Source organism: Danio aesculapii, chromosome 6, assembly GCF_903798145.1.
Source record: "Danio aesculapii chromosome 6, fDanAes4.1, whole genome shotgun sequence".
NCBI classification, from domain to species: Eukaryota; Metazoa; Chordata; class Actinopteri; order Cypriniformes; family Danionidae; genus Danio; species Danio aesculapii.
The window spans coordinates 3,516,427-3,531,026 of NC_079440.1; the positions used below are offsets into that span (position 1 = coordinate 3,516,427).

Sequence of the window (14,600 nt, forward strand, 5' to 3'; positions counted from 1 at the left end):
GCTATAGGCAAGTTTCAGGTGTGTAAAGTCTAAGAAGCAAAGCATTAGTAATGTTTTTTATTTATTTATGGGTAGAAGTTGTAGATTTTTCTTTAATGCCAAAAATAATTCACACATTCTGTAAAGATCATGTTCAATGAAGAATGCTATCAGTTTCATAGATTTTTAGACCAGTGGTTCTCAACTGGTTTGGCCATGGGACTCACATTTTTACATGGCCATCAAGCCGCGACCCAAATTTTTAGGAATTATAATATAACTTTAGGAATTATAATTGATTTGTATTTATTTGTTAACATACACAACTAGTGACAGATAAATCATAAGAAAATCACTAAGACTTACAAATAAACAATCATTTATTGCTGTCATTTAACTAAATGTATGCTCTTGTGATGCCCTCAGCTATTGGAGTCGTCTTTGAAAATAGTCCACAGGTTTGTCCTTGCAACTGGGATGTTTGGTTTTTAGTTCTTGTGAGAGCACCTCACTACATTTGACACACTGAGGTTTTAAGCCTTTTTTGTCGTCATGAAAATCCATACTTTACATCAGGCATGTCCAAGCTCGGTCCTGGAGGGCCGGTGTCCTGCAAAGTTTAGTTCCAACCCCAATCAGACACACCTGGGCTAGCTAATCAAGCACTTACTAGGCTTTCTAGAAACATCCGTGCAGGTGTGTTGAGGCAAGTTGGAGCTAAAATCTGCAGGACACCGGCCCTCCAGGACCGAGTTTGGACACCCCTGCTTTACATATTCGGGGTCGTGCTTGTGCTTCGACATAATTGTTGCTATAATTAAATGAAATTTCACATGTCAAACTGTACGATTGTCATGTGCGCATTTCAAAATAAAAGTCTGGTATAAGCAAAATAAGTTTAAAAAAAGTAAATGTTTTGTTGTTTTTTTGACTCCCCGACCCACTGAAAACGTTCCCGCGACCCACTTTTGAGTCGCAACCCCCCAGTTGAGAAACACTGCTTTAGACTTTCCTAGATTTTTAGACTCTCAAATTCTAGATTTTTAAATAGTTGTATCACAGCCAGATTTTGTCCTATCCTACCGAACCATCCGTTAATTGAAAGCTTATTTATTTATTTATTCATTATGCTTTTGAGTGATGTATAAATCTCAATTTTAAAAATTGACAATTATGACTTTGTGGTTCAGGATCACATATTTTCACTCATGCAATTCGTCCAGAAAAAGACTAAAACGTTGAATTACTGTAGGTTTTATCGCCATCTTTTGTGTTGTTATTTACCAATGCTTAAAATAACTGTAACATGTCTCTCCTCCTAAGAAGTCTCCTTATCTGGTAAAGCTGGAGCTCCAGTTGTTAATGGAGTGGAGCTCCAGAAGCTTCATCACTGTGATCAGCCATTGACTGGCCAGTCTGAGAATGGAGTTCAGGGCACTTTTCTTTCCCAGGACCCCACAATCAAGAGCCTTCTCCAGCTAGGCATCATCTGTCTCCCAGGTATGCCTCCTAATCAGATTTGAGTTGTGGTTTAATGGTTAAAAGTTCAAGGCTACAACTGTGGTCGGTAGCAAAACAAAGACTTGAGTTGCATCACATTTGACACACTATACACTTTTATATTCATTTTCCTTCAGCTTAGTCTCTTATTTATTAGGAGTCGCCACAGCGGAATGAACCACCAACTTATCCAGCATATGTTTTACGAAGAAGGTGCCCTTTTAGCTGCAACCCAGTACTGAGAATCATCCATACACTCACATTCACACACACACACACACACTATGTTTAGAATTCAAAAATGCGTGGCGCGACGATTCGAGACACTTCATGCCTCTGCCATGCCACAGAGAGTGTCTGGTGTGCCGTGTCGCGGCTTCGAGTGGCGCATCCGGTGCCTCAGTCAAAGTTAATTCAGTGTGCGTGGTTATTAGTTTCTGTGTACAAGCTCGGCACTTGAAACTAGCACACCGTTGGCTGTAAAACTGTACAAAGACACATTTGATTTTGTACTCTCTGCTTGGTCTGTGTCCAAGTCGTACATGTACGACTAAATGCGGATCCTCTCCTTCTCTCAGTCTGCCTGTCTGTGTTGCAAACACAGAGCAAGTGAGCTCATGGCCCCGCCCCCTTGTTACGTTGGGCGGGAAGCCGAAACTAGTCTACATGTGAAGCAACACACCCATAAATCAGGGAGCTGTGGACACGCCCCCAACATGACACTTTTTAACACATTATAATAAACAAATCTGAATTGTGTTTTAAACTGAACCTAAACTGGCACACTCAGAAGAACCATAATATTAATATTAAATCATAAAAAAGAGGTAAACTATGTGCCCTTTAAGTCTAGCCTGAGCAATTTCTGCATCTGGAAATGATAATTGCAAAGATTCCCTTCAGTCAGACACTTTCACCCAATATTTAAAACGGTCACATTTATCTAATCAACATGCAGCTTATAAAAATTAGACATCCATAAGTAATTTGAAGCATCATGAGACAAAAACAAGCAAAACAAGCGCAAGAAAACCAAAGGCGCCATCGTTTAATTTAATACAGGCCTGAGTAATGTTTAAGATCTCTGTGGAGGGGAATTTTGCTGTGACTACACAAATTTTACGTGACACAAAACTATTACATGACTTCAGAGGATTTGGAGAATTATGCACAAGCATATGGACTAGCGTTACCGTGCTTTTTAACTAGACATCCCAATCATGCATTTCATTTGCATGAAAAAAACAACAACGTATCACGACTGAGCATGTTTGTACAAATCAGAGAAATAATACAAAATAATAAAAAGGCTGAGTCTTTGAAGGCACAGTATGTGGGTCAGTAAAGTATTAATATTAAAGCATTAAAGTGATTCATTTATTAAAGTGATACTGATATTAAAGTCAGCATGTCGGTCAATAAATGATTAATATTAAAGATATTAACGTATTAATATTAAAGTATTCAAATGATTAATATATTAAAGTGAATTCAGAGGTTTTAACTACCTTTGATTAACATATCTTGTAAATTAATTGCAATCTTTTTACATGCACTTGACAAGTTTAGCAACATTTCACTTTAAATAAAGCTTAATAGATCAAAATAAACACTGAAAGCATTACAAAGAGAAATTGTTGCTTCCTTTGACAGTTTTAAAGCCTGAAAGGTGTATGACTGACTACAACATGTGCTTTGTGAATGATGACTACAAACGATTCAACAAGCACCAAAACACATGAATGATCTGTTATTTTCCACTCATTCTGTTCTCTTACTCACCCAGGCGGTCGGGACAGAGCCGGTCGGGCTGTGGTTGAGGTGTACGGGGGCAGAAATGGCTGGATTTCCCCTCAGGTTTCTCCTCTGGAGCTCTGCAGATTGTTGCTCTACTTGCACTCCATTCCCAGGTACATAAACTCACAGCCGTGTTCGCAATCACCACAAGAGGGCAGTGAGAGGCGGTGGAAACTTAACACGGAGGATCAGACCAAATTCTTTTGAGTTCGAGTCTTTAGTAGCTTTATGTTATGTAGTGCTGTCGCCTCACAGCAAGAAGGTCGCTAGTTCGAGCCTCGGCCCAGTTGGCGTTTCTGTGTAGAGTTTGCATGTTCTCCCTGCGTTCGCGTGGGTTTCCTCCTGGTGCTCTGGTTTCCCCCACAGTCCAAAGACATGCGGTGTAGGTGAATTGGTATAGGCTAAATTGGCCATAGTGTATGAGTGTGAATGAGTGTATATGGATGTTTCCCAGAGAAGGGTTGCGGCTGGACGGTCATCCGCTGCGTAAAACATATGCTGGATAAGTTGGCGGTTCATTCCGCTGTGGCGACCCCCGATGATGAAAGGGACTAAGCCTACATGAAAATGAATGATAAAGAAAAATAAGTTGCAGGAGAGTTGGGGTTTTCAAAATATGAAACCAAAATCCTTTAATGAAGTATATAAATATCTTGCTTTTTGACTTTTCATCTCTCTTAATGTCTTTAAATATGTCACAAATTCTTCTTTAAACACCACTAGTCATGGGGAATCTTGAAAAATGTACATTTATGAATATAACATTTTAATAAAAGCAACAAATTATTTATTATATAAGTATTATATTAAAGTATTAAGCCAAACTTACTAATTTCCCACGAGAAGATAAGTCGTACAGATATTTTTGTTGTATCCAAACTAATACTTCATCCCAAAATGTTTGTACCAAATTATATTGGAAAAACAGTTGTTTTCCTTCAGCTTAGTCCCTCTATTTATCAGGGGTCGCCACAGCGTAATGAACCGCCAACTATTCCAGCATATGTTTTACACAGCTGCAACGCAGTACTGGGAAACACCCATACATGCGCACTCATACACTACGGCCAATTTAGTTAATCAATTGCCCTATAGTGCATGTGTTTGGACTGTAGGGGAAACCGGAGCACCAGGCCTAAACCCTCGCCAACACTGGGAGAACATGTAAACTCTAGCACAGAAACGCCAACTGACCCAGCCAGGACTCAAACCTGTGACCTTCTTGCTGTGAGGTAACAGTACTTACCACTGAGCCACCATGCCGCCCTTGTTTCAATATCTAAATTACAAAACTGGCATACATTTGAGTGCCCATTATTGAATTTTAACCTTAGAAATTCTTTTGCTGGATAAATATAAGTGCACTTCTTTACATTTAGGATTAACAGCATAAGAAATATATAGTTTCCTAATATCAGTTAAAGTAAAATAGCGGAGTAAAAGTACAGATAAATATACTCAAGTTAAGTAGAAGTACACATTTCTAAAGCCACTCAGTAAACTACTCAATTACAGTAATTTGAGTATTTGTAATTTTATTCCTTTACACCACTGATGATTATTATTGTTTTTAATTGCAGGTCGGAGGTCAGAGAGTTGGGTCTGACTGTAGTGATTGACAGCAGGAGGTGCCCTTTGACCTCTGTGTTCTACAAATCACTGCTCATGGTTCAGGTGAGGAAATCAATCATCCCAGCAGCATCAGTACAAACACATCCCTCATTTACTCACAGTATTGAAATGTATTTGTCCACTGGGTGGCAGATCAGCAGTGTTTTCTGTGTGTGTGAAACAGGAGCAGGCCCTTCATGCGGTGCACACTATCTTGATGCTTGTTGATAAAGACGCAAATCCTCGACCAGAAAAACATCCTGGTCTGCAGGTAATTAAGACTCCCAAACACACTGACCAAACCCAGCGATTACACCTACACAGAAACCTGCAATTTACCTCTAATTTACACCCAAAATGTGTCTGCGGTTCTGAGATCAGATCAGGGTTTACAGGCTGATGTTAAAAAGAATTATAGTTAATAATAATAATAATGATGATATTGCTATTATTATTATTGTTGTTGTTGTTGTTGTCATTATTATTATTATTATTGTTGTTGTTGTCATCATCATCATTATTATTATTATTATTATTATTATTATTATTATTATTATTATTATTATTGTTGTTGTTGTTGTTGTTGTTGTTATTATTATTATTAATATTGTTGTCATTATTATTATTATTATTATTATTATTATTGTTGTTGTTGTTATTATTATTATTATTATTATTATTATTATTATTATTATTATTATTATTATAATTATTGCTATTATTATTATTATTATTAATATTATTATTATTATTATTATTGTTGTTGTTGTTATTATTATTGTTATTATTATTATTATTATTATTATTATTATTATTATTATTATTATTATTATTATTATTGTTATTGTTTTTATTATTATTATTATTTACATTATTGTTGTTGTTGTTGTTATTATTACTATTATTACTATTATTGTTATTATTATTATTGTTGTTGTTGTTGTTATTGTTATTTTTATTATTATTATTGTTATTGTTATTATTATCATTATTATTGTTGTTGTTGTTGTTATTGTTATTATTATTATTATTGTTGTTGTTGTTATTGTTGTTGTTATTATTATTATTATTATTATTATTGTTATTATTATTATTGTTATTATTATTAGTAGTGTTATGTTGTTATATGTTGTTTTGTTTTTGTTTTTTGCTTTATTCATTTTTGTTCATCAAATAATCTTGAATTTCTGCTTTCAACAAAACCCTCACTGGATTTTGGGAGATGGACATTTATGCGAAGAGTTCATATTTGGATTTTACATATATAAAACATATATGCTATTTATACTCAGTATTTCGGAATATATGATTACATATATAAAATCATAGCTAATATATTTATGTTCATATTTCTAATTCCAATTGTTGAAAAAATACTGTATATATATGCAAGTGGCCATTTTTACAAAATTTCTAAATATATGTATCATTTATCAAAAATACGTATATATATATATATATTAATTCATTCATTTTCCTTCGGCTTAGTCCTTTATTCATCAGGGGTCGCCACTGCGGAATGAACCCCCAACTATTCCAGCATATGTTTTACACAGCGGATGCCCTTCCAGCTGCAACCCTACAGACTAACATTCACACACACACACACACTCATACACTACAGCCAATTTAGTTCATCAATTCCCCTATAGCGCATTTGTTTGGACTGTGGGGGAAACTGGAGCACCCGGAGGAAACCCACACCAACAATGGGAGAACATGCACACTCATCACAGAAATGCCAACTGACCCAGCCAGGACTCAAACCAGCAACCTTCTTGCTGTGAGGTGACAGTGCTAACCACTGAGCCACCGTGGCGCCCTGTAAATATATTCGAAAACCAAAAATGTATGTCATATATGTAATTTATATATAATGCCATTTATTTATTTATTTATTTTTATTTATTTATTTATTTATTTATATGTGGGAAGAATGAAGCAGCACAACTATTTTGAACATTGCTGATAATAAGAAATGTTTCTTGGTCTCGAAACAAGCACATTAAAATGATTTCATGTGCCACTGAAGTAATGATGCTGAAAACTCATTTAAATAATTTGAATAAATTACATTTTAAAAAGTAATACAATCAAAACCAGTTCTTATTAACTATAATGATATTTTACAATTTTATGAAATAAATGCATGCTGACTGAAAATGCTCACCCAAATGTTTGTGTAATATCAGCGCTTGGTTCTTGTACAGTATGTTAAAATGCACGATGGTTTTTCACAGATAGATGTTGTGACATCACTGAAAGCTCTCCATAAGACAGTGGACGGACATCAGCTGACCTCTGACCTCTCCGGAAGCTTCCCGTACAGTCATGAAGACTGGCTTCAGTTTCACCAGGTAGAAAAACATGCAGTGCTAAAGTAAAGTGCACAGGTACAAACAAGAATTAAAGGGACAGTTCACCCAAAAATAACATCATTTACTCACACTCAAGTGGTTGTTTTTTTTATTTATATATTTTTTATTTTTTATATATATATATACTTTACTATAAATGTGTTTTTTTTTTTACTTTTAATAAAATATGTTGCAGAAACTCTCCCTCTTTCAAATCGACCTTCAAGCAGCGTCTTCACTACTTCAGACGGCAATCAGGAGACTGGATGTTAAAAAAACAGACACTGCGAAGGTAGATTCTGGGATTACATTAATACATGTTTATGTCCTAATGCTTTTTTTATTTTATTTTTTGTTTTTTGAAGCATAAAATATGAATTAATATTATTATTTTTCTAATTATTTTAGGTTATTTAATTATTATATACATTTTCACAATTTATTTTCCTTTTTTTGCCCTGATTAAAGCTCTATTTATTCAGAAAAAAACACTTTGATGCTTTGATGCAATTTTAATTATTACAAATGAATAAATCAATCAAAACTTTATAATGTACAGTAAGAAAAATGTATAATTTAGAGGTTTGTAAAAGGTTATATTTAGCTGTTGTACTAACGTATCACTGTTTCTTAAAAATTAAGTGGAATTATAATAAGGAAAATTAGCATACAATATTAAATATGTAATATTAGCTATGACATAATTTGTTATCAATCATTTGTTAGAGTACAATACACATTCCTAATCTGAGTTATCTAATGTTGTTTTTGCAAAGAAAACTATTAAATATTTGCAATAAGCCATTACATAAAATTAATTTCATAATGTTAAACATTTAAACATTTCATTATATTTATTATTTTTATTAGTAATAGTAGTAGTAGAAGTATTTAAGATTTTTTGTGTTCATTTAATACATTTATTTAATTAAATAAACAATCACATGAATTAATGTTAATGTGCATTACAATTTAATTTAATTAAATTGAATTTTAAACTTCATTGAAGATTAATGGATAACTGAAAAGCTTATGTAATTCATTATGGCCTCCTGAACTAACCTCACTTTATTCAGGATGTCCAGTCCTGCATCCAGGAGCAGAGGAGCTCCATGAAGATGGTGCTTGAAGATACGCGATTGGTCGCTCTGCAGAGAGAGGGCGGGGCTATCCTGGCCAGGATGAGGAGGGAGGAGTCTCGGTTTGCCCAGTCTGAGGACTTCAGGTGTTTCCTTCAGTCTGAATGAATATCAAGTTACTCGTCTACAGAGATTAACTGTGATAATAATGTTTGGACAGCTGTTGTGTCCAACTTCATCTTGTTTACTTAACAACAAGAGCCTTTATACACACAATGAGCTCCATTAGAGAACCCACACTGTTAAAAGCACATTAGCTGACTTTGCCTTAAAAAGAGAGTAAACTCATTGTCTTACAATTATTAAGTAAAGAAACTATGTGCTTAATTATAACAGTTATGTCAGTGGGTTTACTGGCTATTTAAAGTAAAATCAACTTGTTGCTTTTAAGGCAATGGGTTTACTCACTATTTTAAAGTAACTAATCTGGGTTGTGAACAACCCAGGCTCATTGGAGATATGTGCCCAGGGCTACATTTTTGAGAACCGTCAAATATGTACCCTGGAATAAGTCTTCTTGCAGTTTTTGTTTTCACAAATCCACTAGAGGGTGTTGTGTACATTTTTGACAATCTCAAATACAACACTGTGGCATGTTTTCTCATACGTGCTATTCCTCGTAAATCCACCAGAGGCTGCTGTGTGCATTTCTGTGAATATTAATGTCCATATGGAGGTAAGCAGTCAGTGGTACCACCCCGTAGCGTTCTTATTACGCACATCATGATTTTTCCAAGTACGATGCGATCCTGGATTAGCATCTATGTTGATCCTGGAACATCATTTTTGTTGAAAAATGTAATCCAGAACTATTCCCTACCCCCTAAACCCAACCATAACTGTAAATTATTCCCAAAATCTGAGGGGATAACATCATAGTTGGATAACAATCATGTAGAAGTGCATGAAATTAACCGTAAGCCTAAACAGTAAACATATCCCTTAATTCTGATTGGCTGATTGGAATGTTGTTCCAGGATCAATGTAGATGTTAATCCAAGAACATGTCCTACTTGGCGAAATCAGGTTGGCGTTCGTATTACACGCAAAATGCAACCATATGCACATATTTCTCAATTCTCAAAAATGTAGCCCAGGGCACATTTTCCCAATGAGCTTTTCTGGTTGTGAAAATACTTCTTAAAGAGACAGTTCACCCAAAATGAAAACTCATTGAAAACTCAAATTATCATTATTTACTCACCCTCAAGTGGTTATAAATCTTTATGAGTTTTCTTCTTCTGTTAAAAGCAAAAAAAAAAAGATCAGTGTTGGGCAGTAGTGTCGCTACAAGTAGTGATGCTACTAGCTTAACTACATTTCTCAGTAGCGTGGCGCTAGGGTCGCTACTTTCAAAATCAAATAGCTTCTTAGTAGTGAAGCTATTTTATTAGTCAAGTAGCGCAGTAGCGTCCACACAAGCTACATTTATCAATCGCGGATCAATAAATGACAGCACCAACATTCACTGTGAGCTGTGAGGCTGGTGTCTGGCCGGTGAAAGTAAATCCATACGATAGAGAGACGGACGATTTCTCCTTCTTCCTGTTTTATGGTTATGGTGTTCGACAACAAAGTTTTTGGTGCGTTACTGCCACCTCTGGTGAAACTTGCTTAATGGAAAGATGACTGAGGGAGAGGAGTTATTTCTGAAGCAGGATTCCTCATAACCATACCTCGAGAAGTACATGTTAAGATGCAATAATTTCTGATGCTGTGCTCTAAAATACTTTTGTGTGTATATATATATATATATATATATATATATATATATACACACACACACACACAATATAATGCTTACTCCAAAATATTTCCCTTTGCTATAAATTACTATAGTATTTTAAGTGTGTAACACCTGGTTTTATTGCATTTTTTGTTTTAGCTGTTATATAATTTGTTTCTGTTTAATTCAGCATATTATTTACAGTAAATAACTGAACTGAACTGTTAAGCCTCATATGTTTCATTGACAGTTTTATTGATCACTAAAATATGATTGACTTGGATTTAAGTTGCTTCGTTTTAATTATAAAAATAGCTTAAATGTAGCTACGCTACTTTTGCCATGTAGCTTTTAGCTTAGCTTGCTACAGTTCCCAGGGGGTAGCTTTTAGCGTATTTAAGCTACATTTTAAGTACAGTAGCTAATAGCTTAGCTCACTACATTTTTCAAGTAGCTTGCCCAACACCTGAAAAAGATATTTTTAAGGAAACCGGTAACCCTTGACTTCCAAAGTATTTGTTTATGTTTTTTGTTTGTTTTTTGGCAAACTATGCATGTGGTACACAAGTGCTTGGCTCCTAAAATTAACTTAATTTATTGAACTCAAGCTAAATTGTCTGTAGTGTATGTGTGTGAATGCGTGTGCATGGATGTTTCCCATTGCTGGGTTGCAGCTGGAAGGGCATCCGCTGCGTAAATCAACTGCTGGATAAGTTGGTGGTTCATTCCGCTGTGGCGACCGCAGATTAATACAGGGAATAAGCCGAATTAATGAATGAATTTCTCTGCGATATGGAAATTGCTTGTACACTGAAAAAAAAAAACGATTCGTTGGATTTACAAGTTATGTTCAGGTCAGTGGTTGCAAACTATTTATATGGGCTGAATTTAAACAAACAAATTAAATTTAGTAATGTTCAACCTAATTTGTTTGTTTAAATTCAACTCATATAAATATTTGGCAACCACTGACCTTAAAGAAAATTAAGTAATTACAATGAATAATGTTTTTCAGTATACTATTTTGACGATAATGATCATTTTCAGGTATATTGTGCAGCCCTAGCATGGATCACAAAAATATGTAATTTACGGATGTTCTTCGACAGTCAAATGTCATGGGTTTTGTTTAAAGACGTTTGACAACAGCCTTCCATACTAAATCCCAGAACACACACTAACCCTCAGATATGTGTTTTGTTTGCCCTGCAGAGACTCTCTGGAGTCAGTGACGTGTCTTTATAACCAGGTGGAAGAGTCCGTTCACATGCTGGTGATGAAATCCAACCAGTCTCTGCAACACCTCGAACACGTTCTTCTGCTGAGAGAAACTCAAGACTCGCTCCACACTGTACGTTTCTGACAGATAATGAGCCTACAGAAGCTGAAAATAACACAAGACAAACACTGAGAAGTGGAAAGCGTCTGGTGTGGTGCGGAGAATAAATCAGCTAGTGTCGTATAGACAGACAGTGTCAACCTCCAGTCTGAAATATAACATCACTGCACCAAATAAAGCCAGCAGAAATCTTAACAGTTTTATTTCTATATAATTTAAAATGTTTTCTTTATTTTTTTAAATGTATTCATAGTGAAATGTATGAATAGTAAATATAATTGTGTAATACATAGAATTGTAATAATTATCAGGATCACTTTTAGATTGAATGTTTCCCACTATTAGATGCTCAAATTGCAATCAAAAGCATCCTATTAAGCATTTAAAATAACATGCGACAAGACACATGTAATAAATATAATGTTTTTGTAGTTATAGTAATATTTATAGAAGGTCACACTTTATTTAAAGGTACAAATCTTGCTAGTGATAAACCATTAACTCTTACTTTTAGCTCAATATACTTACTGGCAGTTTATTAATAGTTTTTAAGGTACTAGTTGGGTTTAGGATTATGGATGTAAAATAAAATCATATAGATTATGTGCTAAACAGACAATATTTTAAAGGGCCCATAGTTTACCTCTTTTTTTATGATTTAATATTAATATTATGGTTCTGAGTGTGCCAGTTTAGGTTCAGTTTAAAACACAATTCAGATTTTTTATTATAATGTGTTAAAAAGTGTCATGTTGGGGGCGTGTCCACAGCTCGCTGATTTAGGGGTGTGTTGCTTCACATACAAATTAGTTTCGGCTTCCCGCCAACGTAACAAGGGGGCGGAGCCATGAGCTCACCCGCTCTGCGTTTGCAACAGAGTCTGACAGGCAGACTGCGAGATCGAGCTGGAGGGAGAGGTACAGCATTCAGTCGCACATGTACGACTCTGACACAGACCAAGCAGAGAGTACAATATCATATGTGTCTTTGTACAGTTTTACAGCCAACTGTGTGCTAGTTTCAAGTGCCGAGCTTGTACACCGAGACTAATAACCACGCACACTGAATTAACTTTGACTGAGGCACCGGATGCGCCGCTCGAAGCCGCGACACGGCACACCAGACACTCTCTGTGGTGCGGCAGAAACATGAAGTGTCCCGAATCGTCACACCACGCATTTTTGAATTCTAAACAGGTTTCTGCAGCGGTCCGCTGCGCCCAGCCGTCGACTTGAGTGTACCCTGATAGAAACCGATGTTTAGAATTATAAGCCTTGCATCTAAAAATAGAGCTAGGGTGTTCCTTTAGTGATATCGCTTCGACTCACGCTGAAAATGGCGGACGTGAATTAACAAACTGAGGATATGATGACGCGCCTGTCAATCAATATTGGTGGGCGGGGGGACCGCTCTCCTACGTAAAGTTGTGGTCGATCTGAAAACCGCTCCAATTGGTCCACCGTTTTTTATGATGTTAAATTGAAAAAAAAGCACTGGGTGTGTTTATATCACCCCAATATGAAGCTCTATACACCATACATGCACATATGTCTGTCCAAACAGCTTGAAAAGTAGATTTTTTACCATAGGTGCCCTTTAATAATAGCAGGTAGTAACCAATGTTAATAGTGAGAGTTAGTACTTAATCTAACAATTATTGTTGCTATGAACATTTTATTGTCGTAATTATAATTGCAATACATAGGTTAAAGCATAAAGTAGAACTCGTTTTTAAGAGGTCTGATGGAGTCAACAGTATCTGATAGCAGATTCCAGCAGAGTCTTCTGTGAATATAAATATCATCAATTCAGCTTGTGCATAATCTCTATGATGTTCGCAGATCCAAAAATGGTGTGATGCAGAAGAGCGTTTATGGCAGAAAGACAAAGACGATGCAGAGAAAACCCTGCAGAAGATCCAGCAGAGACTTCAAGACACACAGACCATCCTTAGACAAGCAAAGGTGAAAATCCTCAAGACTTTCACTCAGACATACACTCTAAAAATGATACTTTGAATGAACTTTTAAAAAATGACTGTAATTTGGTACAGCTAATATATGTTAAAAAAATCTCAAAGTATAATTTAACTATAATTTAAACACGACAAGGCAAGACAAGGGAAACACTTAGTAATGCTCACTTACAGATCACAAGACTCAGCAACGATGTATTCGTGTGCTTTGTTTATAGTCCATCTGATTAGTCGTGAACAGCTTCAGCTGTGTTTCAGAATCAAGGGAAATATGGGCCAGGTGTGTGAGTGAAGTGTATGATGGGATCTGTAGTTAAAGGGGCAGATTTGTAGTTCTCCAGCGATCTGCAAATGCTCTCGCCTGTGTTTGACTTCGATTCTGGACTGCCTTTATACATCTGTTTGCACATGTGTTGACCATTGCCTCCCTGACTTTGAATAAACCTGCACATGGATCCTACACCTCAGTTGTCTCTGTCACTCCCCGTGTTACAGAAGACTCAGCCGAGGAAGTGAGTGTGTGCTGTTTAAATAGTGTGTGTAATCAGTCTTTGACAATCCTCAGGTGGTGCAAGTGTAATCAGCCAAAATGAGGAAGCATGTGTGTTTGTGAACGGAGTGCATGTATGAAAATGTAGTCCATGAATGGCGGATTTGTAGTCCATAGGTTATTGTGAAAGTGAGTGCTTACCAGCGACCTCTGGTGGTTAGAGATCGCTGGTAATCATGACAAAATCATAAAATCTTGTTTTTTAGACCATAAATTAATTGAATTACTTTAGTTCAACTTAAATATTTTAGTTTTGGGAGAAAAAACAAAACATTTTAATTATAAAAATCAAAGTGAAGTTGTACTTCGGACTAAACTAAATAGTAACATTAGGCTATGCTATTGCTAGTTATTTTATATTCACTAATGATATAAATGAATTGCTGTTGATATCGGTATGGATATAAATTTCACATAAGATGGTAATAAAACTCACATTAGAAAAACTGAACTGCAATACATTTTTTTCATGTAGTCACATGACATGAAACCTGCTGGTTTAAATTAAAAATAATACTGCTTTAAGAAAAACTAATGCTTTTAATATTTCCTAGAAGGGTTATTCTTTGCTTTAAGCCAAATTGAATACAACAGGTTAAAACAGAAACCATCAGTTTACACTTAATC

At 35.6% G+C, this 14,600-nt stretch overlaps 1 protein-coding gene across 3 annotated transcripts in view; it reads left to right on the forward strand.

Annotated features, from left to right (window-relative positions):
• Window positions 1–14,600, forward strand: part of quo (quattro) — a 65,367-nt gene that overhangs the window by 24,312 nt on the left and 26,455 nt on the right. For 2 of the 3 annotated variants that reach the window (XM_056459341.1, XM_056459344.1), the window contains exons 4-12: window positions 1,303–1,479; window positions 3,266–3,389; window positions 4,857–4,950; window positions 5,072–5,158; window positions 7,128–7,244; window positions 7,441–7,536; window positions 8,321–8,469; window positions 11,322–11,460; window positions 13,290–13,412. In XM_056459341.1, coding sequence (XP_056315316.1) covers window positions 1,303–1,479; window positions 3,266–3,389; window positions 4,857–4,950; window positions 5,072–5,158; window positions 7,128–7,244; window positions 7,441–7,536; window positions 8,321–8,469; window positions 11,322–11,460; window positions 13,290–13,412 — 1,106 coding nt within the window. The remainder of the gene's footprint in view (window positions 1–1,302; window positions 1,480–3,265; window positions 3,390–4,856; window positions 4,951–5,071; window positions 5,159–7,127; window positions 7,245–7,440; window positions 7,537–8,320; window positions 8,470–11,321; window positions 11,461–13,289; window positions 13,413–14,600) is intronic. The other variant, XM_056459343.1, reaches the window with a different exon arrangement.